At 36.1% G+C, this 25,639-nt stretch overlaps 1 protein-coding gene across 1 annotated transcript in view; it reads right to left on the bottom strand.

The window, feature by feature from the left end:
• Nucleotides 1–15,034: 15,034 nt before the first annotated feature.
• The window catches only part of TRPC5 (transient receptor potential cation channel subfamily C member 5), a 132,417-nt gene continuing 121,812 nt past the window's right edge, over nucleotides 15,035–25,639 (bottom strand). Inside the window, exons 7-10 of the mRNA XM_060086790.1 lie at nucleotides 18,568–18,771; nucleotides 18,291–18,332; nucleotides 17,381–17,470; nucleotides 15,035–15,727 (exon numbers count right to left, since the gene is read on the bottom strand). Of these exons, the coding sequence (XP_059942773.1) occupies nucleotides 15,035–15,727; nucleotides 17,381–17,470; nucleotides 18,291–18,332; nucleotides 18,568–18,771 (1,029 nt within the window). The remainder of the gene's footprint in view (nucleotides 15,728–17,380; nucleotides 17,471–18,290; nucleotides 18,333–18,567; nucleotides 18,772–25,639) is intronic.

Genomic DNA, 25,639 nt, shown 5'->3' with positions numbered 1-25,639 from the left:
TGAAGCAGAAGTCTGCAGTGGTTTTTTTTTTTTTTTTTTTTTTTTTTGCGGTATGCGGGCCTCTCACTGTTGTGGCCTCTCCCACTGTGGAGCACAGGCTCTGGACGTGCAGGCTCAGCAGCCATGGCTCACGGGCCCAGCCGCTCTGCGGCATGTGGGATCCTCCAGGACCGGGGCACGAACCTGCGTCCCTTGCATCGGCAGGTGGACTCTCAACCACTGCGCCACCAGGGAAGCCCTGCAGTGGTTTTTGAAGGCAGCTTCTGGGTTAAAAACAAAGTGGTCTTTCTGGTTAAAAAAAAAAAACCCTAAGACTTAACATGTTTAATCAACCTATAGTATAAACATAGTGATAGACATTGAGAATTGCTGGAGAAAGGAGGATATAAAGGCACTGTGGTTTGTTCTGGACCCTTTACTTTCACCGCCTTCCTGAGATAAATCTGGTTTACACTAAAGGTAGAAAAGTGGTTCATTTCCATAGTGAGGAAAAACAATTAGAATTCATTTTTATGCTGTGTATATTTATTCTCAAGACTAATTGTGGTTTTCTGCCTTGATTAAGAGCAGATGAAAATATTGAATCTGTTTTACTGTTAAAATTCAAGACTTGTGAATTTAAAACATCTTTCATTTCCTTAGAGCCTATAATCAAGGCATAACCTTTTAATTAGCTTTGGAAGTAAAAGTATAAACAAATCATGATTTTTTTATGTGAACACCATACATTCAGAACTTAATTCAGACATAAATCTCCATGAATAATGAAATAGTCCATTGGAGAAGGGTAGGGCATGAACTTAATCTAGATTTTTCTAAATCTGGGTCAAATTTTGTCCATTTTACATGAAACCTCTTTGAGGCCATTTATATTTCCATTTATAATAAAAAGAATTCAGGAGAACTAATACAGCAAAAGGCAACCTCTTGTTTCCCCCATCTTAGCTGGAGTGTTAAATTTCAGTTGGAGCAACTTGATTTAGAACACTTGTTTTCTCTCCTGCCTCAGTCATCAAAGGCAGTTTCAGGGATGTGTGGGGTGCCTGTATGTGGAAAGATGGAGCTTCAGGAAAGGCTGGACCTGAGTTTAGGTAACTACCTACTGAGTGACTAAAACTGCTTTAGAATGGTAAATCTGGGTATCATCTCAAAATAATCTGGGGGGTGGGGTTTATAGATGAAGATAAGCTGCATGTTTGTAACTGTTGAATAATAACTGTTGAAGATTGAGTTCATTGTGCTATTCCCTCTACTTTTGTGTTTGAAATCTTTCATAATAGTTGAAGAAAAACTACCTTGGTAACTGGCCATCTGGAGAGGTAATGTTTATAAAATTAGTGAAAGTTCAGGTTTCTAAACATTTTGCCTTGAATCCTGAAAAGAAACAAGATCTTAGAGACACTGTCCCATAAGGTTCATAGGTACCCTTGTTAAGGTATCTGGGGGTTGGGGGAAGCCTATAGTATAGGCAACTGATTCTTAAAGTCCTGTAATTCTCAAGAATATTCACTAGCTACATGTAAAACTAAATTATATTAAACCATGACATTTATTTATAGTTGAAACTAATTGAGGTGAGTGAACCACTTCAGGTTTAACTGCTTCATTGTTTTCTAATAATCACCACCACCACTTTTGAGTTCACTTTTCTCCTTATGGCTGCCAGAGGGGAGCTTGGAAACCAGGAATCCTTTAGTGTTGAAGAGCTTTTTTTTTTTGTCTGATAGGTGGCTCCTGCCACTGGCTAAACCTTTTATGAGAGGGGTGGAGAGTAATTCTACAATATTGAGATTAAACTGAATCAATTCTTATGAATTCAGGCCAGTCAATGAGTAAAATGTTAAGATCTATTTTAGCCAAATATTAATAATAGTTATTGATGTATTGGTGTTATATAGGTGATCAGTCCCTTCACCTAATCAACTAACAAACCTTTTCTTGCAGATCTTATGGCTTTTTCTAAACTATATGGTACAGTTTTTTCAAATCATTTGCAGAATTGTAGAAAAAAATTCTACGCTAATACTAGGGTATTAGAGTTCTTGACTTTAAAAACCTTTTATTTCCTTGCTGGTGTATTAACCAGATCAGAGTAACGATTTTTATCTTGATAAATTTCAGTTACACAAGATAAGTTCCAGAGATCTGTTCTACAACTTTGTGCCTGTAGATAATAATACTGTATTGTATGCTTAAAAATGTCTTAAGAGGGTAATCTCATGGTAAATGTTCTTACCACAATAAAAGAAATAAAAGTTCTACCACATGTGTAGTCCCACAGAAAAACAAAGTTTTATATTCAGTTGCTTTGCTTGCATCAGCAGTTGAACTTTGTTTAAATTTTCTTTCATTCTTTTAGCTCTGCTAAAAGAGCTTCAGCTACTCAAGTTTTCTTCCTCCTAGTTGTTTTGAAGCACGGTATAGATTTGGCTTTTGTTAACCTAGTTCTTTTCTTTTACTCACTGCTTATTTTTTTCCAACATTTTATTATGAAAAATTTTAAACATGAAAGTTGAAATAACTGTGCAGTGTACATCTGTATATCCACTACCTAGATCATATAATTAACATTTTACTACACTTACCTTTTCACATAACCATCTATAAATCCTATTTTTTGATGATTACAAAGAAAATTGCAGACTTAAATACACTTCACCCCTAAACATCTCAGCATGGATATTGTTAACTAGAGTTCAGTATTTGTTAAAGGTTCTTTTTTAAAGGTTCTTTTCTTTTTGAGGTAAAGTTTACATGTGATGAAATTGCACAAATCTTAAGTGTTTGATGCAATGAAATTTGACAAATCACACATCTGTGAAACCCAAGCCTTTATCAAGATAACATTTTCATTACTCCAGAAAATTCTCTCATGCTTTTCCCAGTCAATCCCTGCTTCCCCGATTCCCATCCCCTAGGCAACCACTTTTTCTTCTGATTTTTCTCCTAGCATAGTTTGTTTTTTAAACTGTATATAAATGAATCAGAGTATGTGCTCCTTTGTGTAAGGATTCTTTAACATAAGGTATTTGGGATTCATCCATGTTTTATGTGTCAATAGTTCTTTTTATTGCTGAGCAGCATTTCATTGTACAAAAATGCCATTCTCCTGTTGATGGATACCTGAGCCATTTCTAGTTTTTAGATACGCATGAAGCTGCTATGAACATTTTTGTAAAAGTCTTCTTATGAGCATTTGTTTTAATTCCTCTTGGAATTACTGGGTCATAGGTTAGGTATATGTTTAGTACAGAAATGAAGGAGATTTTTCCAAAGTGATTGTACCATTTTATACTCCCACCAGCAGTATATGAGAATCCAATTGTTCATCCCCGTCAGCATTTGGTGGTGTCAGTCTTTTTGATCGTACCCATTCAGGTGGGTTTGGTAGTAAGTGGTATCTCATTGTGGTTTTAATTTGCATTTCCCTATGATTATGTTTAACAGTTCTTCATATGCTTATTTGCTAGTTGTATATATTTCTTTTTGAAATGTGTTAAAATTGTGTTTTTATTATTGAGTTGTTGGAATTTGTTTGTACTGGTTGCACGTCTTTTCCAGATATATTACTGCTTTTTAAATTGTTTTATCTAACCAATGTATAAATGCTATACACCCAATCACACTTAAAATAATTAGGCCAGGGCTTTCCTGGTGGTGCAGTGGTTAAGAATCCGCCTGCCAATGCAGGGGACATGGGTTTGAGCCCTGGTCCGGGAAGATCCCACATGCTGCAGACCAACTAGGCCCATGTGCCACAACTAGTGAGCCTGCACTCTAGAGCCCACGAGCCACAACTCCTGAGCCCATGTGCCACAACTACTGAAGCCTGCGCGCCTAGAGCCTGTGCTCTGCAACAAGAGAAGCCACCACAATGAGAAGCCCATGCATTGCAACAAAGAGTACCCCTGCTCACCACAACTAGAGAAAGCCTGTGTGCAGCAACGAAGACCCAACGTGGCCAAAAATAAATAAATTTATTTTTAAAAATGGCCATATTTTTCACAGAACTAGAACAAAAAATTTCACAATTTGTATGGAAACACAAAAGACCCCGAATAGACAAAGCAATCTTGAGAATGAAAAATGGAGCTGGAGGAATCAGACTCCCTGACTTCAGACTGTACTACAAAGCTACAGTAATCAAGACAGTATGGTACTGGCACAAAAACTGAAAGATCAATGGGACGGGATAGAAAGCCCAGAGATAAACCCACGGACATATGGTCACCATATCTTTGGTAGAGGAGGCAAGAATATACAGTGGAGAAAAGACAGCCTCTTCAATAAGTGGTGCTGGGAAAACTGGACAGGGACATGTAAAAGTATGAAATTAGAACACTCCCTAACACCATACACAAAAATAAGCTCAAAATGGATTAAAGACCTAAATGTAAGGCCAGACACTATCAAACTCTTAGAGGAAAACATAGGCAGAACACTATGACATAAATCACAGCAAGATCCTTTTTGACCCACCTCCTAGAGAAATGGAAATAAAAACGAAAATAAACAAATGGGACCTAATGAAACTTCAAAGCTTTTGCACAGCAAAGGAAACCATAACAAGACCAAAAGACAACCCTCAGAATGGGAGAAAATATTTGCAAATGAAGCAACTGACAAAGGATTAATCTCCAGAATTTAGAAGCAGCTCATGCAGCTCATTATCAAAAACACAACCCAATCCAAAAATGGGCAGAAGACCTAAATAGACATTTCTCCAAAGAAGATATACAGACTGCCAACAAACACATGAAAGAATGCTCAACATCATTAATCATTAGAGAAATGCAAATCAAAACTACAATGAGAGATCATCTCACACTGGTCAGAATGGCCATCATCAAAAAATCTAGAAACAATAAATGCTGGAGAGGGTGTGGAGAAAGGGGAACCCTCTTGCACTGTTGGTGGGAATGTAAATTGATACAGCCACTATGGAGAACAGTATGGAGGTTCCTTAAAAAACTAAAAATAGAACTACCATAGGACCCAGCAATCCCACTACTAGGCACATACCCTGAGAAAACCATAATTCAAGAAGAGTCGTGTACCAAAATGTTCATTGCAGCTCTATTTACAATAGCCAGGACATGCAAGCAACCTAAATGTCCATCATTGGATGAATGGATAAAGAAGATGTGGCACATATATACAATGGAATATTACTCAGCCATAAAAAAACGAAATTGAGTTATCTGTAGTGAGGTGGATGGACCTAGAGTCTGTCATACAGAGTGAAGTAAGTCAGAAAAAAAAATACCATATGCTAACACGTATATATGGAATCTAAGAAAAAAAAAGGTCATGAAGAACCTAGGGGCAAGATGGGAATAAAGACACAGACCTACTAGAGAATGGACTTGATGGTATGGGGAGGGGGAAGGGTAAGCCGTGACAAAGTGAGAAAGTGGCATGGACATATATACACTACCAAACGTAAAATAAATAGCTAGTGGGAAGCAGCCGCATAGCCCAGGGAGATCAGCTCGGTGCTTTGTGACCACCTAGAGGGGTAGGATAGGGAGGGTGGGAGGGAGGGAGACACAAGAGGGAAGAGATATGGGAACATATGTGTATGTATAACTGATTCACTTTGTTATAAAGCAGAAACTACCACACAATTATAAAGCAATTATACTCCAATAAAGATGTAAAAAAATAAATAAACTTGACTTTAAAAATTAAAAAAATAAAAGGCCAGGACTTGCAACTGAGTTATTTGGCTGAAAGTGAAGTTGTTCTGGTATGCTAACCAGTGTTCTGGTAGCCTAAAAGTTAATTAAAAGACAAAACTTCTGGAATCTGAATTAATTAGGGGAAAGTTAATTGCTGAAAAGTCCATGACTACAGAAAAGACTTTAAAAGAAATGTCAACTGATAACTTCAGGAAATATTACCCAAATGTACTCAGATTATACTAGCTGAATAATGACCAGCTGAACCTCAATTTATGTGTCTTCTCACTGACCCACAGAATGAAACTGCTCTGTACGACATGTATCATTCTTTGGTTACTCAGAAGTTTTCAGGATAAGGCCAGTAAAGTTTGTCAGTGTCGTACGCCATAGCTTTATAGCTGTATTGGTCCCTTCATGTCATCAATCTCAAAGTTCTTTATGAATGCTTATTCAGTTTTCTAAATATTTAATACAGCTTTGTTTAATGGGAAATATAAAAGAATGATCGTCATAATGTTTATTCTCAGTCATGAACTTTTCAAAATATATTGGAATGTGGAGGTCTCCCTTAAGTGTGTCTGCTGGTTAAATGATAGTGTAAAATCCACTGTTGTTCACAAATGTTTATTAATAATAGATGGATATAAGTGATTATGTTGGAAAAGGGAGGAACAAACACCTTAAATCTGAGCAGCCATACATTTTGGAGGAAAAAAGTAAATGCTTTATTTTTGTTTATACTGAAGCTAAAGACACCAAATCATTTTATTGTACAAGATTCTTTTTAGCACATTTAATTATGACAGTAACTTTGCACTTCCTACAGGAAATATTTAAATAAAAGTAATAGTTATTCAAGGAGGCTTTAGCTTTTAAACTATTAGTCTGCAAAGCCAAATGCCATTTACACAAACACATTTGGAATTTCCCCTTTTCATGATTAAGCTCGGGAGATACAATTTTAACCTTAAGTTCAATGCATACATTTTCTGTATGGTGATGTATGATTGGGGCCTCCAACTAGGCTAAGAAAGTGAATTAAACACTGCCTGTGTTTTCTAAAAGTATTCTTTATCTTCTAGGAAATGTTGGCTCCAAACTACATTCATTGTTCTGAATAGGTAGAAATTCTTCATCCTCAATTTCAACCTGTTTTTGAGAAATCTTGAATCCTGTGAAGAGTTTAAATAGTGATACTTTCTTGAATCCTACCACTGGTATGCATTCCTATGTTATAAGAAACAGACAAATTAAAATGCTTTCACTTGAGAAGGATGTTTATCCCTATCTGAACTGAAATGTCCTTGAGAAGGTCTTTGTCTTTATAGTTGAAATAAGAGAACATATGGGTTTACTTGTACTATGTTAGAAGAGTAATTTGAACAGTTAAAAAATTTTAAGTTAATTTATCAAATTGGATTGCCTTTAACATTAAGAAAACTACAGACTAATGTGTTAATCCTTTCGGTTTAGAGCTTTCCTCATGAGCTCCCACAACATTCATTTTAGTGCCATTGGTTCCAATGAATCCTACTAGCCACTAAAGAATTCTGACTGCTTCTCCTGCCCAAGTATACTAAGCACAGTTATCACTCTGCTTATTGGACTACAGGCTACATTACTTTGGTTATTTAAACTGATTGCTTAATATATGTTGTAAAAGGAAGTCCTATGTGATGTGACCCAAAATGGATGAATCTGTACTTCAAATAATATGACTGGATCTTATACAGAAACTACCTAGTGTGAACATGTGATTTTCAAATGACCCTGAAAATTCAGCTAGCTGTTGCCATCCTCCCATTAGAGCCGCCTCCTACTTCTGTTACCAGAGCTCCTCCTGAATCCAAAACCTTCCCTTCAATTTCCTGGGAAGGCCAGGGCTTTTCCTTACTGCGCTTTCTTCCTGCTAACAGTCTAGTTGTCAGAGCCTCTGTATTATAAAGTGTGATTTCTTATGGATCAAATAAGGTTTGGGAAGCCAATATACTGAGTTTACTTACAACATAAGCCATTGGAAGTTGGAATGTGTTTTACTGTTTAAACACAAGTATTTCAAGGGTTAAGTCATTATGCTTGTTCCCAAATCAGTGGAGATTATATATCTAAATATGGTGTTCTTTAATGTTTCCTCCTTGGGAGGCTATAAACTTATTCCAATAAGGCTGCCACTGTTCCAAGCATGTTTGAAACTATAATAGATTCCAGAATTGAAAGAGGAACAAGGCCTCATTTGGGGGTGATGGAAATTTTTGTATCTTGATTTTGGTGGTGGTCCTAGGGGTGTATACAACAGTGAAGGCTCACTGAATTGTACACTTTAAATGGATGCAGGTAGTTGTACACAAATTATTCCTCAAAGTTGATAAGGAAAAATCTAGATTCCAAAGAGCAGTTCCAGGTCACTTCACAAACCCCACAAGAAACTGTCTTGGTATTTTATAATTGTGCCTATCAAGGTGCCTATTGTGTAATAGCACTTGAAAAATATTTTTTACCAGAAAAAGTAGAACTCAGCTTGATTGCCTAAATTTTTACCAAATATGGATCTAAAATTAGTTTTGACTGTTTCTAAGAATTTAATCTTACAAGATTATGATTTTCTACCATTGAGGGTATTAAGAGGTTGTATTGTGGATTTTGAACATCCTCCAAAAAGCAGAAGTCCACAATGGTTTGAGTAATGTCAGCATTCGAATATGGGTGCAGCTTAAGGTGACTCCTTTGAAGAACAACATTAATTTGGGCACATTAATTCTGACATGTTTATGAAAATATCAGTCTCATAATCTCACTTTATATGTTTATTCTAAATTTTTGAGGCTAAAGTATGACATCAGGTATAGAATCTAGCATTCTTCCATACTATCCTCTCCCACTTTTACCTTTTATTTCTCTTTTCTGTAGAGTTTTGGCAAATTCATTTTATTTCTTAGATAAAATTTGGGGAAATCAGTCCTTCCAGTAATTGGTCATAAGTGGATATTTATAAAAGCCAGTGAGTGATATTGCACAATTTAAAATGTAACCTTACTGTGAGTCTGATGTGTTGAATTTAGGAATACAGTGATCACAAGGTGAGAATGTGCTATGATCTGAAATTCAACCGAAATATAACTCAACCTTTGAAAAATGATTTACAGTTTGTTCAGAGCTAGTTTTCATATACTGTTGCACTTCTGGATTTTGTTGAGGCAGAAATGATGATGTTTTAATCCAGAAACTACATTTTTTAAAAAAAATCGGGGAACGCCACCTCAATTTGGTTATCTAAAAAGTTTGACAGTATGGTGATTTAGCCCTACATTTTAAAGTGCTTATCCATACTAGTCCTTACTTTGAAAGCTTTTCCGTTTGCCTCTTTACCACACCATCTAAGTACCTCAAGCACTCCCCACAAAAATCCAAAGCCTCTTTTTTGTCTTGTCATCCAAGGGTCAGTTTTAAGGGTTGTATAAGACCAGAGAACTGTCAAGAGGGTTTCTAGGTTGGAAGGCAATCTGTCGCAATGAGTATTGTGGGGTATATTGAACATTGTGGCAAAAGACACAATGGCCAAGCCCAGCTTAACTGTACTTGCAAATGATTGGCTACCATAGGCCAAAATAAAAGGCACACTGCCACCAAGGGTGATGTCTTAGTATGTGTATGTGCATGTGTTGAAGTGCAGCTCCTGGGATGTTAGGTTGCTCTGGAACCTGCTCATAGATAAAGTCAAGGGGCAAAATACTCTGCACGTTGCTGAAAATGGCATTCACACTGTAGGTCATTATTTCTTCATTTAGTCTTCTGTGGTTCTATCAAGTCATTTGGCGTTGTAAAGAAGGCTTTTCTTTTTGAGGGTGAGGGATGAGGTTAGGGCAGATGTGTGCCACAGTCATGGATTTATGAAGGTTGATTACGATGATCAAAAGTTGCAGGCTCTTTTTGTTACTATAGAAATTGCCTTTCCTTTGTGTAGTAATGGGAAGTTTCTACAGAGCTGTCACAATTTTCACATCAGATAAGCTTTTGGCATAAGGGCATTCCACTTAATTTTATATTTAAACATTAATAATTCTTAATATGTACATGTCTCTCAAGTACCACAAGCACTGATGGTATATCTTTAGGAAAAGACCACAACTCAGATCCAATAAACTAACAAGTAGCATTGACATATATACACTACCAAGTGTAAAATAGATAGCTAGTGGGAAGCAGCAGCTTGGTGCTTTGTGACCACCTAGAGGGATGGGATAGGGAGGGTGGGAGGGAGATGCAAGAGGGAGGGGATATGGGGATATATGTATACGTATAGCTGATTCACTTTGTTATACAGCAGAAACTAACACAACATTGTAAAGCAATTATACTCCAATAAAGATGTTAAAAAAAGATATAAATCTACTCTAGAGCTTAAAAATACTACCCTAGCCAGCTGCCTGTATCATTCCAGCAATCAACTTCTTTGTTTCTTAATAAACATTCCATTTCTTAAAGCTCTCAAGGCCGCCTACCAGCACCTTCTTCTCTGGACCACCATGCAGCATATAGATGAAAATCCTAGGCCACATATCAACATATGAATAGTAATATCTCAAGCAGTAAATCTGAAGTATACAGACTTAATTCACCAAAAATATATATTTTAATTTTTACAGGTAGGTTCTTTCTTCTGACCTACAAGCTTTATTTATTCTTCAAACCAGAAACCCCAAATCCTGAGAGCTCTCAATATTAACAGTTGTACTACAGTGGATGCTGCTTTGGCAGTTCATTTTAGCAATTCCTCATCACATCTCAGGAAGTTTCTTTCCATTGAAGTTCTCCCTGCTCCCCCTCCCTTCAAAATGATTTAGTAATTACCAAAAGGGATGAAAGGCCAAGCCAGAGCAATCAAACGCTATTAAGTTTCATTGCATGTGTGTGTGTGCACAGACAAGGTTCTCACTTTTACAAACATCCCCAAAACAGTGCAAGCCAAAATGCACATCTGTTGGAAAAAGTGATGGAAAGGGTCATTGGAAATACAGTAGAAATAGCATTTCTCTCTACTAAAGTAATGCTCACACTGAATTGGGGTACTCGGTTCCCAATGCCTAGTTCCACACCAACAAAGTGGATATTTGGAACAATTATCTAGATAAAGCAAGCCAAAGAATCTAAAATACGCACAGGTTTGAGGCAAAGCCACAGGGTTCGGGGTTGGAGGGAGCTGATAAGTAGGTACGAAAAGTTTATTTTAAATGATCCAAACAATTACATCCACTTACGTTGGCTATGTCTATACATGCAATCTATTAACACTGTTTTGAAAATGTGATTACCAAAATAACATCAGTTTTTCTTGTGTACTTTTAAACAGGAAAGAATGTCTGCCTAACTTCAAGTACTTTTCACCTGATGGTTGAACAAACCAAGGTCTGGGCCACTTAAACTGTTAGTTAAAACGCCACTTGAGTCTTACCCACAAGGCAATATGAACATCAAATGGTTATTTATATTATCTGGCTAAGGTATTTTTTCATATTTTTCAGTGAAGTCCCCAATGAGCTTTGCAGAGTAGGTTTTACACTGCCATAATAACTATAAAGTTCTTATTGAAAAAGTATTTGTTCATTATTTAAGTCATTCAAAACATAGAGACTGTAGGGTTTCTGTGTGTGTGTGTGTGTGTGTGTGTGTGTGTGTGTGTGTGTCTTTAATCAAATTGCAGACAGATGTTTAGATGTTTTGGACTTAGCTGAAATGCCCTAAATCAGGTCAGAATGGAATGAAAAATTACTATGAGAGGCAGAAAGAACCAGAAAATTTCAAGTATTCCCATGTAAGTGGACAGAAATATAACCTAGAGATTTATATGCCTATAAAATTTGGCATCTTCCAAAAATGATGATTTTGAATCATTCATTTTTCTTTGTAGTTCACTGGATTTAAAGCTAGAAGTGGAGGACATACTTCAACAATGGCCATTTCTGAATATAATTGACATTTTCTTTGTATTCAATAATATTTTTACCCTTACTAATTGTCAGGGAGACTTTAATGTAATTATGATGGAATCAAACAAATAAAATAGGTGTCCAGAAATGATAAGAGCTTCACCTGTAATGGAGGTGAACCATGCTATAGATACTTAGACAAAAAGTAAATGATTCTTCTACCATTTATAATTGTATTTGACTTTGGAATACGTTTTTAACTTTACATATAAATATGTCAGTCTGAAATTTGTGGAGTTCGTGGCATTTTGGGCAAATGAACAAAAAGGTATCTATAGTGGCAAATCCATTTCCACATCTCCTATGTATAACATATAATATGTGTGCTTAATAATAAATGTCTTGTTTCTATAATCTAGAAGATTTGGGATTATTGACTGGCTCTGTGACCTTGAGCAAGTCATTATCCTTCTCTGGACCTCCTTTCTTTTTTTTTTTTGTATTTGTAAAATAAGACGTTAGAATTGAGTAGATCCTCACTAAGTTTCTCTTTTAGCTCTTTTATGTTTATAAATTTACTCTCAAGTTGGCTTATACCTTCTCTGGGGTCAGAGAACATACTTAAACATTTGATTTGAAATATCTTTCTTGATAGTAGCTGATCCAGAAGTTAGAGAGGTGAACACAAATCTCCTTCCCTTCCTACTTTCTACTAGAGTTAGAGTTAAAAAAAAGGTTGGTGTCACCATCACGGAAGTTAGGACAATAGCTGATTAGCTTTAACAGCTAACTGGCTTCAATCCCCAACATAGCTAGGCCTCAGCACAGCTAGTGAAATCTTAAGCCCAAGTCATAAAGACAGTAACCCTGAGAAGATCTGAAAAGGAATGTACTGCCCATGAAATATGACACTGGTTTCTTTCAGTAGTAGAGATTGGCTATTATGATTTACACATATTCTCTCTTTAGAACATAACTGAGAGAAGAGTGTATTTTGGACCATGGCTCTATCTCTGGCTACCCTTGTTTTCCAACAAATTGATAAAGTAACTGCCGGAACAATGAAACCTAGGTCATCACAAGTACATGCATTTGTGACAAAGACATACTCTTTTTTTTGATGAAATAGGGCCATGTATTGGTTTCTGGTGCCATCAATATGAGTTAGGAATGTAGCCCAGGTGCTATTTATTATTCAAAGTGAATTTGACAGTTGAGAAAGTTGACTCTGTAACTTTAGAAACCTTCCTTCTGGAAAGTAACCTGTTACTGATGTCAGGGCCACTTATGATAGTCCCACTTAGAGAAGCAGGAGAGAAGTTGGATTTGAGTAAATGATCACTTTAGGTATGATCAAGGAATTATTTTGTGATAATGTCTTACCAAATGGATCTTGATGCAGCTTGTTCTCTTGATCACTTTTTCTTGGATCTGAGCTTTGTTCTTCAACACCTCCTCTTGTTTCCCCATCATCCTCAGTTTGTGTCTTTTTCATGTAGAATGTTTTGTTAGTCACCAAAGTTAGGGCTAGAATGGGAATCAATTCAAATAACAGAAACTACACTGTCAAAAACTATTTTGGGGGCTTCCCTGGTGGCGCAGTGGTTGAGAGTCCGCCTACCGATGCAGGGGACACGGGTTCGTGCCCCAGTCCGGGAGGATCCCACATGCCGTGGAGCGGCTGGGCCCATGAGCCATGGCCGCTGAGCCTGCACGTCTGGAGCCTGTGCTCCGCAGCAGGAGAGGCCACAACAGTGAGAGGCCCGCGTACCGCAAAAAGAAAAAAAAAAAAAACTTTTATATTTGCATTGTTTGAGAATGCTTCATGTCACTTAATTTTGCCAGAAAATATACACATGAATTTAGATGTTTTCCTATTACTGTTGACATTTATTGAATACAAGAACAGGGTGACAACTAATTAAGTTTCTTACTTTTTTGAGCTACCCATTAATTAAATCACCAGGACCCAGACCTTGGGCTATTTCAGGCCATGTGTTATTGTGTAAGTTGGGGATACCTTTGTGCTAACATTGGTAAAAACCGCCCTTGTTTAGCAGGTAATCAGTTGATGGTTACTGGACCTAACATGGTGACCATATGCATTATGGGCTTCATTTTTTAACATTTACCTATGTGTTCTGATGAGGTACTCCTAAGCTGTGGAAAATCATTTGTTTTGATGTATAATGCAGTTTTCTTTGAAGACAGTAGAATTTGGATCATGTCTATAGTTCCATGAATTCACTAGGGTTGTTATGTTATATATCTAACATGAGTTTACACACGCAATTCCACTGCCCCCACTGAACATTAAAACTGCAACTTGAATCAAGTTATCTAGACCTAAAATTGTTTTTTGTTGTTGTTGTTGTTTTATCAGAAAGCAATTAATTAAAATGAAGGTGCTGTTTTCAGATTCTGACACCTCAACAAGATGTCACTTTTCTGTTAAAAAAATATTTTCAAATCCAGGCTTTTATCTTAGAAATGCTTTTGATAGCAGTGCTGATTAAAACTATCAACAGTAGATAGGACCCTATAAATATACCAGCTAATTATTTTTTCTTGCCAATGTATGAGATGTAGTAACTGTTGATTAGAGTACAGTAGAAGTTTTTAAAAAACAGTACGCATCCTAAATACTAATCTCAATACTATCAAATTTTAAAATATAATCTAACTGAAATACACAAACACAGGAAAGGAATTTACTAACTTATTAGATATGACATATACTATGGGGTAAATATTCATTGGCATACATTAGGAAACTCACAAATCTTTAAGAAACAAATTCAACAGCCCCCATGATAAGGAAAAGCTGTAGTATTTAAAAGCAAAAACAACACGAAGTCCAGTTATACCTAGAAACCACAAGCTGACAATTCTTTGGAGTCTATTCAGTTTCCCTTTGATGCTGTTCATTGAACCAGAATGGGCAGCATGGAGCACTGAAGGGCAACAAAGATAGGCAAGTTAGTTTGCCTTATCTGATAGCTGGTGGGGACTGCTGAGGACAGCCCTCAGCCCTGTGGGGAAATGGTGTGAGATCCTGAGGAAGGTCAGGAATCTGTGCGGCAGCGACAGTAGCAAAGTGGCACCTGGAGCTTCAAGGAAGCAAGGGTAAGAAAAGCAAAGCCAAAGGTTTAAGCACCCGACTGCACCTCTGCTGATGAGGGGCAAACACCTCTTCAGTTGGTTTTGAAATGGACTTAGTGTTTGTAGGTATAAAAAGGCAAATAATAGTCATAATAATAACAAGAACAAAAAATGAAGAATGTGGCTATAAAAGATGGTGAAAACAATAGGAGTTTCACTCTCCTGTCTAGTGGGGGGCAGTGAGGGCATCATATTCTATGTCACCTCTGAGAGCAAAGAAATTAGAAATTTTCTGAGTTCCAGAACAGGTGATACCGGCTTGACTTAGAGCCGAGTTGTAACTTGGTCTTCCTGTCCATCACCCCATTTGTGCATGAGCAGGTCACAAGCCTCTCCCCAAGTTTCAAATACATCCTCTGAGGAGTCTAAAAGTTTAGAATTTGAGGAGCAGATGCTGGATGCGCAGTGAAGAGAGCTGGAACAGGCTAGAGGGCATTCACTGCTCTGAGCAGCGCCCCGGGCGTCACCTAATTCTACCTCACTGAGGTTAATTTCCCTTTGAGAACAGGACTCTGCTTTCCCTTTCTCCATCTGAGAATATTTGATATCCTGCCACATATAATGTGGCTGAACGATTCCATCAGAAATTGTGTACATCGGCTCTGAACTGGGTTCAGACATATGACCATTAAACTTGGAGAATAGGAGACCCAGTTTCTTGAGAGAGGGACCCATGAAGGAGCGTTTGCTTGATGACTCAGCTTTTGACTTCCCTTGGGCACCACCAACTCTTGGCATGGTCCTGATGAGAGGTGGCCCATGGCAGGCTTTTTTCTTGCAGCCTAAATTGAAAGAGACACTCTTGGATTTGGCCCGAGCCCCGCCACTGCCATCATTGGTATCATCTCTCTGAGAAAATTCAGTGCTGCTAGTGGAAAAACTTCTCCTTTGGTGTTTCCTGTTTCCCAAGAGGTCAAGCACTTCATATCGAAAGCTGGAAATGTCCTGCTTTAATTCCTAGGGCAAGAGAGAAGGCACGTCATGTTAAGAAGCTTGGTCTTTAGTTCAAAATAGGCACATTGAGTATCCTTCGGAATGTTCCAGGTTTCGCCTCACTGCAAATCACAAGGTACATGAACTACCAGAAAAATCTCACATTATTCCAGCACAAGAAAAACATATTAACAATGCTGTGGGCAGAGCTGGCCATTGGGAAAAAAATGTGCAATTGGTAAAGTTGATTTCAGAACTTCCCTATCAGGAGCACGCCAACAGACTGAAGTGTTAATCAACAATGAAGGTATCAGAGTAGGGCTCTCATTGGAATCTAAATAGAAAAGTACTACTGAAGAGGAAAAAGCTTTTAGGACTCTCAGGAATAAAACTAGGGAAGTGGAATGTCAGGAGATGAGACTGCTGTTTTGGGCCAGGGAACCTTGTTTATTCAAGTGCCTGTGAAATGTCTTCTATCTCTAACTGGTTGCCTAGATACTAGATCGCACTTTAAAAAACCATCTTTGAAAAGTTTATATCTGATCATGTCGTTCTCTTGCTTAACACTTTTTAGTAACTTGTCGCTGACCTTAGGAAAAAGGAAAAATGCCATACCACAGACTACAAGGTTTTTCAAGGTCTAGTACATGTCGATCTCTCCCATTTCATTCCTTCCTGCTCTTTCCCCAGGCTTTTTACTGTCCACCTGTATGGACATATTCTCTCTTGCCTCTGGGCCTTTGCATGTGCTGTTTTCTCTGTCTGGAACATTCTTCTCCCCAACTCTCCTTTATCTGGCTCCTCCTTCAAACCTCAGCTTAAACATGGCTTCCTCTGGAAAGCCTGCCTCAAATCCCCAAGTCCCAGTTGGGTGTCCCCCCATTTCTATGTCTCTACAGCACCCTGTGTTGATCCTGTTAGAATACTCAGTCATTCGCCTCTATTATTATTGTGTGTGACTCCACGAGAGAGTAGGGGCTGGTTATATCTTGCTCATGACTGTGCCCCAGCACCTAGCAGAGTGCTTGGCGTATAGCAGGCCCTCAACCGATGAGTTATGTCTATGGATTAGGATAACAGCCTTCTTATGTTCCTTAGAAAACATATATGTGTTCTAGGATAGGGTTTCTCAACCAATTGACATGTTGAGTGTGGTAATTCTTTGCTGTTGGGAGCTGTGCTGTGCATTGTAGGATTTTTAGCAACAACCCTGGTCTCTACTCACTAGATGCCAATAGCATCCCAATGTGACAGCCAAAAATGTGTAATGGTAGGGTTTCATAAATGTTAGATTTAATAATAGACTTTTTGTCTTTATCTTATTTAAAGAAGGCCTTTAAATCTCTAGGCATCTCCCCTTCGCTATCTTTCTTCTCATCACACACCCATGCCATATCATTTAAAGCACTTAATTCCCATACTGAGAAAAACCCAGAATATTAAAAGAATGCATATTTTTATTATTCATAAAGCTGATTGTGGTATGACAGACATTGGTAAAAATCTATCCATCTACTGGATGACAGACTATTCTAAGAGAGAGAATAAGAATCGTAGCTGGTTTTGCTGTATCATAGGCTGTTGAAATTCCATCACCAGAAACCTCAAACACTGTGAAGATTGAATGATGCTTAAGAAATGTGAATGAAGAATTAAACCACTTTATGATCAAATTACCTTAAAATTTTCTTCTGTTAGTCCCTCATTTGTTTTGGAATTTCTTATCATAGCTGCCACATATCTTTTGACTAAATTCCTGATAACTTCCTGGAATGTAAACAAAAACATGAAGAAGCATTCAGTTTCCTTCTTGGACTCTCAGTAAAATAAGAAACATACACAGGAAATAAAATACGCTTAGACTGTCTTTGCATTGGAAAATCCTCACAGGATCCAGGCATTTTCTACAAAACCCCCCAGTTAAGTCCATTGGCTAAATGAAGAATTTATTATGTGTCCAAATTTGGTGGCAGAGTGGGCCAGTGAGATCAAATTTACCCGAAAGGAAAATTTTCCACCCAAGCATAAGGTAAACACGGATACACATTCATGGAATAATGAGAGCAGAATAATCCTTGAATGGTCACAGTCAATATCCTTTCCCTTCAGGCTAGATTAAACTTGAACCTTCCTAGTAAGATGAGAGGTTTTCTTCCTTTTATAAAGTTGAGAAAGTCATTCTTCAGTGTCACAGAGTCTGATGATTTCAATGTCCACTAATTACATAATCAAGATACTTTTCTTAGAGGCAATCTATACTTCCCCTTTACAGGGATGGCCTCTTTTAACTTAGCCTCTGGGAATGGTATACACATGGTCACCCTGCTTTGTGTTAGTAATGGTGATGATGATAGCTACCACTTAATGCAATGTGTCAGGCACTGTGCCAGGACACACACACACACACACACACACACACACAACCATACATACATACTCGCCACTCAGTTCTCACAACTACAATTTAAGTTTTATCATCCTTATTTTACAGACGAGGAAACTGAGGATCAGTGAGGGAAAGTGATTTGTCCAAGTTCACAGAACTGACCAAGAACTATTGTGCTTAGTCCCTATGAAGAAGCTTTACCTGGTAATGTTGATTCTGTATCAGGCTGTCAGCATGACGTTCCTGCCATTGAAAATGGACAGAGAGGTTACATGAGCAGTCTCCCAGCAGCCCGTACACTCGAATATATTTCTAAACATTAGGACTGGGACATGACACAGGAGCAACTGCCTGACAACCCCCCAAAGCATCTGTAGGTTGGAGTAGTTTTAAGATGTTCAAGATAGGGAATGTTACAAAGGAGGGAAAGGAGAAAACATTTGTGTTTACAAAGAAACATAATTTTTAAAAGCCTTACTGTGAAGCTTCTCAAGTTGTGCCTTCTCCGTCTACCATCAGGGTCTCTTTGGGGGCAGAAGGTGTTGTTGAACCAGTTACCAAGGTATAGAAATGACTTGGGGCTGGGGATGATGTTGAAAGGAGGTGGCAAGGTGCCACCTTCATCGAAGTAACTCATCCAGAGCTTTGTCCTTGCAAACTTCCACTCAATATCGGCATGATCCTATGAAAGAGAGAAGTTCAGTGATTTGGGATGGGAAAATGCAAAATGCACCCGACTCATTCTCAAAGTTCTACTTGCTTCTACAGAGGGCAATCTGTCAGTAGCTATAAAAATTCAAATTACACTTACCTTACGACCCAGTAATCCTACAATTAGAAATTTATCTTATCGATATACTTGCAAAAAGATGTATACGCAGGGCTGTTCGCTAGCACTGCAGCTTGTAAGAGCAAAACAACTGGCAACAACCTAAATATCCAACAGTGGGAGACTGCTTAAATAAATGATGTCACATCCACAAAATGGCTTATAATCAAACTATTAAAAATATAGTAGCTCTATCAACATTTTATATGTAGAAAAACATATCGTATATATGCATTTATCCATATATTTATAAGACCTCTAAGTGAAAAAAGCAACATAAAGAGCAATATATATTGTGTAAAATGATACCCTTTATCCAACTGAAAACCCCTTTATATTACATGCTTACATATTCTAGACAGGTACACACTAAATTGTAGTTATTTTTAAGGAGTAGGATTGGTGTGGAGAGACTTTATGTTTTTTTAAAAAATCAACATTATTGAGGTATGATTTACACAGTAAAATTAATCTATTTTAAGTGTTCAATGAGTTTTGATGAGTGTATATATCTGTATAAGCACTGTCCTAATTAAGACACACACACACACACACACAGGCATACATTTCTAGGAGTTTTAAGACCTGGAAGGACTAATGTAATCACCACCACAATCAGGATACACAACAGTTCCATCAACCCCCCAAATTACCTAATGTTGCCCCTTTGTAATCAGACTCTCTCGAACCCCCCTGGCAACCACTGCTCCATTCTCCATTCTTTTAGTTTACTTTTTCCAAAATGTCATATAAATGGAATCATACAGTAGGTAACCTTCTGGGACTGGCTTATTTCACTCAGCATTAATATCTTTGAGATTCATCTGGTTTTGTATGTATCGATAATCTATTGCCTTTTATCGCTGAGTAGTTTCTTGTTGTGTGGATGTACCACAGTTTGCTTATTCATTCACCCATTAAAGAACATTTGGGTTGTTTCCAGTTTTTAATAATTGTGAATAAAGCTGCTGTGAACATTCATGTACAGGTCTTTCTGTGAACATAAGTTTAATTCCCCTGGCTTAAATATCTAGGAGTGATATTGCTGGATCATGAAGTAAGTGTACATTTAACTTTATAATAAACTGCCAAACTGTTTTCCAGAGTGGCTGTACCATGTTTCATTCTCACCACTTGCTCTGTATCCTTCTTAGCATTTGTCAAGTTTTTTAAAGTTTAACTATTCTAACAGATTAAGTAGTGGTATCTCATTATGGTTTTAATTTGTATTTCCCAAATTGGAATGAAGTTGAGCATCTTTTCATATGCTTATGTGCTATATAGATATCCTCTGTGGTGAGGTGTCTGTTTAGATCCTTTGCCCATTTTTACTAGGTACTTTGCTTGCTTACAGGTGGATTTAGATAGTTTTAAAATATATTCTGGATACTAGCTCTTTGTCAGGAATGTAAATTGCAAATGTGTTCTCTCAGTTTGCGTGTTATCTTTTCATTTACTTAATGGTGTCTTTCATAGAACAAAGTGTTTTAATTTCAATGAAATCAAATTTATCAAATTTTTAATGGATTATGCTTTTGGTATTATGTCTAAGAACTCTTTACCTAACCCGAGGTCATGAAGATTTCTCTTATGTTTTCCTCTACAAGTTTTATAGTTGTAAGATTTGCATTTAGCTCTATGATCAACTTTGAGCTCATTTTTGCTTAAGGGGTGAAGTTTACATTGAGGGTTTTTTGTTTGTTTGTTTGTTTTGCCTGTGGGTATCCATTTGCCATTTGCTGAAAAGGCTATTGTTCTTCCACTGAGTTGCTTTTGCGCCTTTGACAATCAGCTGGGCATGCTGGGACTACTGTCCATCCACATTCAAAAGAATGAAGTTGGACTCCTACCTCATACCACATACAAAATTCAACTCAAAATGAATCATAGAACTAAATTTAATAGATAAAAACTATAAAACTTTAAGAAGAAAGTTTAGGAGTAAATCCTCATGACCTTGGGTAAAACAATGGTTTCTTAGAGATGACACCAAAAGCCAAGGAACAAAGGGAAAAAAATTGTCAAATTGGACTTAAAGTTAAAAACTTTGTAGTTCAAAGGACACCATGAAGAAAACGAAGAGAAAACCCACAGAATAAGAGAAAGTAATTAAATATCATATGTCTGATAAGGGACTTGTGCCTTTATAAAAAACAATTATAATTCAACAATAAAAATACAAATAAACCAATTTAAAAATGGGCAAAGCACTTGAATAGACATTTCCAGAAAGAAGACATACAAATGACCAAAAAGCACATGAAAAGATGCCCAACATCATTGGTCATTAGGTATACTCAAATCAAAACCACAATGAGATACCATTTTATACCTGCTAGGATAGATATAATAATTTAAAAAAGACAAATAATAACCAGTGTAGGTGAGGATCTGTAGATCCACACACTGCTGGTGAGAATGTGAAATGGTGCAGCTACTTTGGAAAATAATATGGCAATTCCTCAAATGGTTAAACATAGAGTTACCATATGACCCAGCAATTTCACTCCTTGCTACATACCCAAGAGAAATGAAAACACATTCTACACAAAGACTTGTACACAAATGTTCAGCAGCATTATTCATAATAGCTGAAGAGTAAAAACAACCCAAATATTCATCAACTGATAAAAGGGTAAACAAAATGTGGTACATTATTATTATTATGCAGCCTTTAAAAGGAATGAAGTATTGATACATACCACAACATGGATGAACCTTGAAAACCTTATGCTGAGTGAAAGCATATTTATTCTGCTGAGTCTTCCAATCCATGAACAGAGTATGTCATTTCTTTCATCCATGTTTTGCAGTTTTTACTGTGTAAGTCCTATAATGATTTGTTAAGCATATACCTAAGTATTACATTTCCTTTGCAACAATTTACAATGGTACTGTCTTTTAAAATTTATTTCCAATTGTTTATTGTTAGTATATGGTTGATTTTTGTGTATTGACCTTGTAGTCTGTGGCCTTGCTAAATTCATTTTTTTATTCTATCAAGTTTTTAATAGATTTTTTAGGGTTTTCTTTATACAGAATCATGAGATAGTTTTATTCTTCCTTTCCAATCTGTATGGCTTTAATGTTTTTCCTTCCCTTATTGCATTGTCTAGGATCTCCAGTACAATGTGGAATAGAAGTACTGAAAGCAGATATACATTTTTAACTGATCTTAGAAAGTCTTCAATCTTTCACCATTTAGTCAGCTGTAGGTTCTGTGGCTCAGGTTGTGCAAGTTACATTCTATTCCAAGTTTGCCAAGACATCTTTTAAAAAAAATCATAAATGTATGTTGAAGTTTGTCAAACACTTTTTCTGCATCAATTGATATGATCATAGGGTTTTTCTTCTTTTGACTATTAATATAACAGATTTCTTTGCATTCCTGGGATAAATCCCATTTGATTATGGTGTGTTCTTTTTATACATTGCTGGATTCAATATGCTAATGCTTTGTTGAGGATTTCCATGTCTATGTTCATAAAAGATATTGGTCTATAATTTTTAATTTTCTGTACTGCTTTTTCTGGTTTGGGTATCAATATAATATATTATACATGTAATGTATTTATATATAATTAAAATTAATTTTACCAGTTTCTCTTCACTATATTTTAATGTGGCTACTAGAAAATGTAACATATGTGGCACATATTTGGGACTTGCATAAAATTTTTATTGTACAGAACTGCCCTAGACTAAAGGTGTATTTAGTCCTGCCAAATAAAGCTTAAAAGCAAGACTCAGTGGGATCAAACTATTTCCAGAATAAAGCTCAAGAATATTTAAAACAATACAAAAATAGCTAGCACCCAATAAGGTAAAATTCACAATGTCTGGTATCCAATAAAAATTTATCTAAAATGCCAAGAAGCAGGAAAATATGATACATAATGAGGAGAAAAAAATCTATCAAACAGAACCAGATACAAATCAGTTGTATTCTATATAGCAGCAATAAACAATGAGGAAATATTAATTTAAAAACAGTTTCATTTAAAATGTAAAATCCTTAGGAATAAGTATGACAAAAATATACATGTTTTTTAACACTGAAAACTGTGAAAGATTACTGAGATAAATTAAAGAAGACAAATAAATATAGAGATACAGCATATTCATGAATTGGAAGACTAAATATAGTTAGGATGGCAATTCTTTCCAAATTGATTTAGAGATTCAATACAATTTCAGTCAAATCTCAGTTGGCATTTTTGAAGAAATTGACAAGCTGCTTCTCAAATTTATATATAAATACAAAAGATGTAAAATAGTTAATTTTGAAAAAGAACAAATTGGCATTGAAGATCAATTGAACAAAACAAGACAGTCCAGAAATAAATGCATGCATATGCACATATGCAATTGACTTTCAAGAAAGGTGTCAAGGCAATTCAACTTGGAAAGGGTAATCTTTTCTTTTCGACAAATTGTTTTGGAATAGTTGGACTTCCACAAGAAGAAAAGAAAAAAGAACCTTGATCTTTACTTCACACAAATACAAAAGTTAACTCAAAATGAGTCATGACTTAAATATGGAGAGCTAAATCTATAAATGTTTTATTAATAAACAATTTACTATGTTTTTTCTTTCTGCTTGCTTTGAATTTAGTTTGCTATTCTTTTTCTAGTTTCATAAAGGTGGAAATTTAAGTTATTGATTTGAAATCTTATTTCCTTTTTAACATAAGATTTACAATTATAAATGTTTCTGAGGAAACTTGGCATATACTGTACTCTCCCTTTCATTCATCTCAAAGTATTTTCTAACTTCCCTTGTGATTTCTTCTTTGAACTAGTTATTTTGCAGTGTCTTCTCTACTATCCATTTATGTGTGAACTTCTGAAATTTTATTTTGTTTTTGATATCTAATTTAATTTCATTATATTCCCAAGTATGTTTGCAGAACATACTTTTTATTATTTCAATCCTTTAAAAATTTAGGGAGGCTTATTTTATGAGCTAACATATAATCTATCTTGGAGAATATTCCATGTGCAGTTCAGAAGAACATATATTCTGCTGTTGTTGTATGGCATGTTCTATAGATAGATGTCCATTAGGTCTAGTTGGCTTATAGTGTTGTCCAAGTATTCTATTTCCTTTTTGGTCATTTATCTAGTTCTGTCCGTTACTGAAAGTGGGGTAATAAAATCTTCAACTGTTATTGTTAAATTTCTATTTCTCCCTTCAGTTCTGTCAGTTTTTGCTTCATGTATTTTTCAGCTCTGTAGATAGGTGGAAATGTGTTAATAATTGTTAAATCTTCATGATAGATTCACCTTTTTATAGTTATAAAATGTCCTTTGTTTTCTCTAGTAACAAATTTTGTCTTAAATTCTATTTTGTCTGATAATTATTATAGCCACTTAGCTCTCTTTTGGTTACTGTTTGCATCATATATCTTTTCCCACTCTTTCTTACATTCTATTTGTATCTTTGAATCTAAAATGTGTCTCCTGTAGACAGCATATAGTTGGAACATGTGTGTTTCTTATACAGAGTCTGGCAATCTCTGCCTTTTAACTGCTTTGCTTAATCTAGTTACATTTAAAGTAATTACTGATAAAGTAGGATTTACATCTGCCATTTTGCCATTTTCTATATGTTGCATGTATTTTTTGTTCCTCTATTCCTCCATTATTGACTTCTTATGTGTTAAATAGATATTTTCTAATATACCTTTTAATTCTCTTGTTTCATTTACTATATTAAAAGTTATCTTCTTAGTGCTTGGCCCAGGGATTACAATTAACATCTTAAAATACAATCTACTTTGGATTAATACCAACCTGATTCCAATCATATGTAAAAACTTTGCTACCATATAGCTCCATTCCTTCCCTCCTCCTTTGTGCTATTACTGATATACAAACTGTTCCTTTATATTTTATACATTATAACCCCATCAAAACACTCATATAATTATTGAATTATGCAGTTATCTTTCAAGTTAGAGAGAAAAAAAAGTTCCCCCCAAATAAGATTTGTGTTGTATTTTATATTTATCTATGCAATTACCTTTTCTGGTGCTTGCTTTCTTCCTTTCTTTCTTTCTTTCTTTCTTTCTTTCTTTCTTTCTTTCTTTCTTTCTTCCTACTCTCTAGTGTTCTTTCATTTCAGTCTGAAGAACTCTTTTTAGCATTTCTTGTAGGACCGGTCTTCTGGCCGTTAATTCTCTCAGTCTTTGTGTACTTGAAATGTCTATTTTTCCCTCATTTAAGGATATTTTTGCTGGATATAGAATTCTTGGTTGTCAGTCTTTTGCTTTAAACATTTTGTATATGTCATCACACTGACTTCTAGTGCCCATTGTTTCTGATGGGAAATCAGTTATCTTTTAATTTTCCTGCTTTCAAGATTTTTTCTTTGTCTTTGACTTTGAGAGGTTGACTAAGAAGTGGATTTTTTTGTGTTTATCCTACTAGGAAATATTTGAGCTCTTGGATGTGTAGACTATTTTTAAGAAGTTTTTACTCATTATTTCTTCAAATATCCTTTCTGTTCTTTTTTTCTCTTTTGTACTTCTGAGACTCCCATTATGTGTATGTTGGCCATTTAATGGTGTCTCACAGGTCTCTTAAGCTCTGTTCATTTTTATTCATCCTGTTTTTCTTTCTGATCCTCAGTCTAGACAATGGTAATTGAATTATCTTCAAGTTTGCTAATCCTTTCTGCCAGCTCAAATCTGCTTTTAAGCCCTTCTAGTGAATTTTT

Source organism: Mesoplodon densirostris, chromosome X, assembly GCF_025265405.1.
Source record: "Mesoplodon densirostris isolate mMesDen1 chromosome X, mMesDen1 primary haplotype, whole genome shotgun sequence".
Taxonomy (NCBI): Eukaryota; Metazoa; Chordata; class Mammalia; order Artiodactyla; family Ziphiidae; genus Mesoplodon; species Mesoplodon densirostris.
Note: the sequence above shows the minus strand (reverse complement) of the source record. Positions and strands in the feature narration are given on the sequence as shown.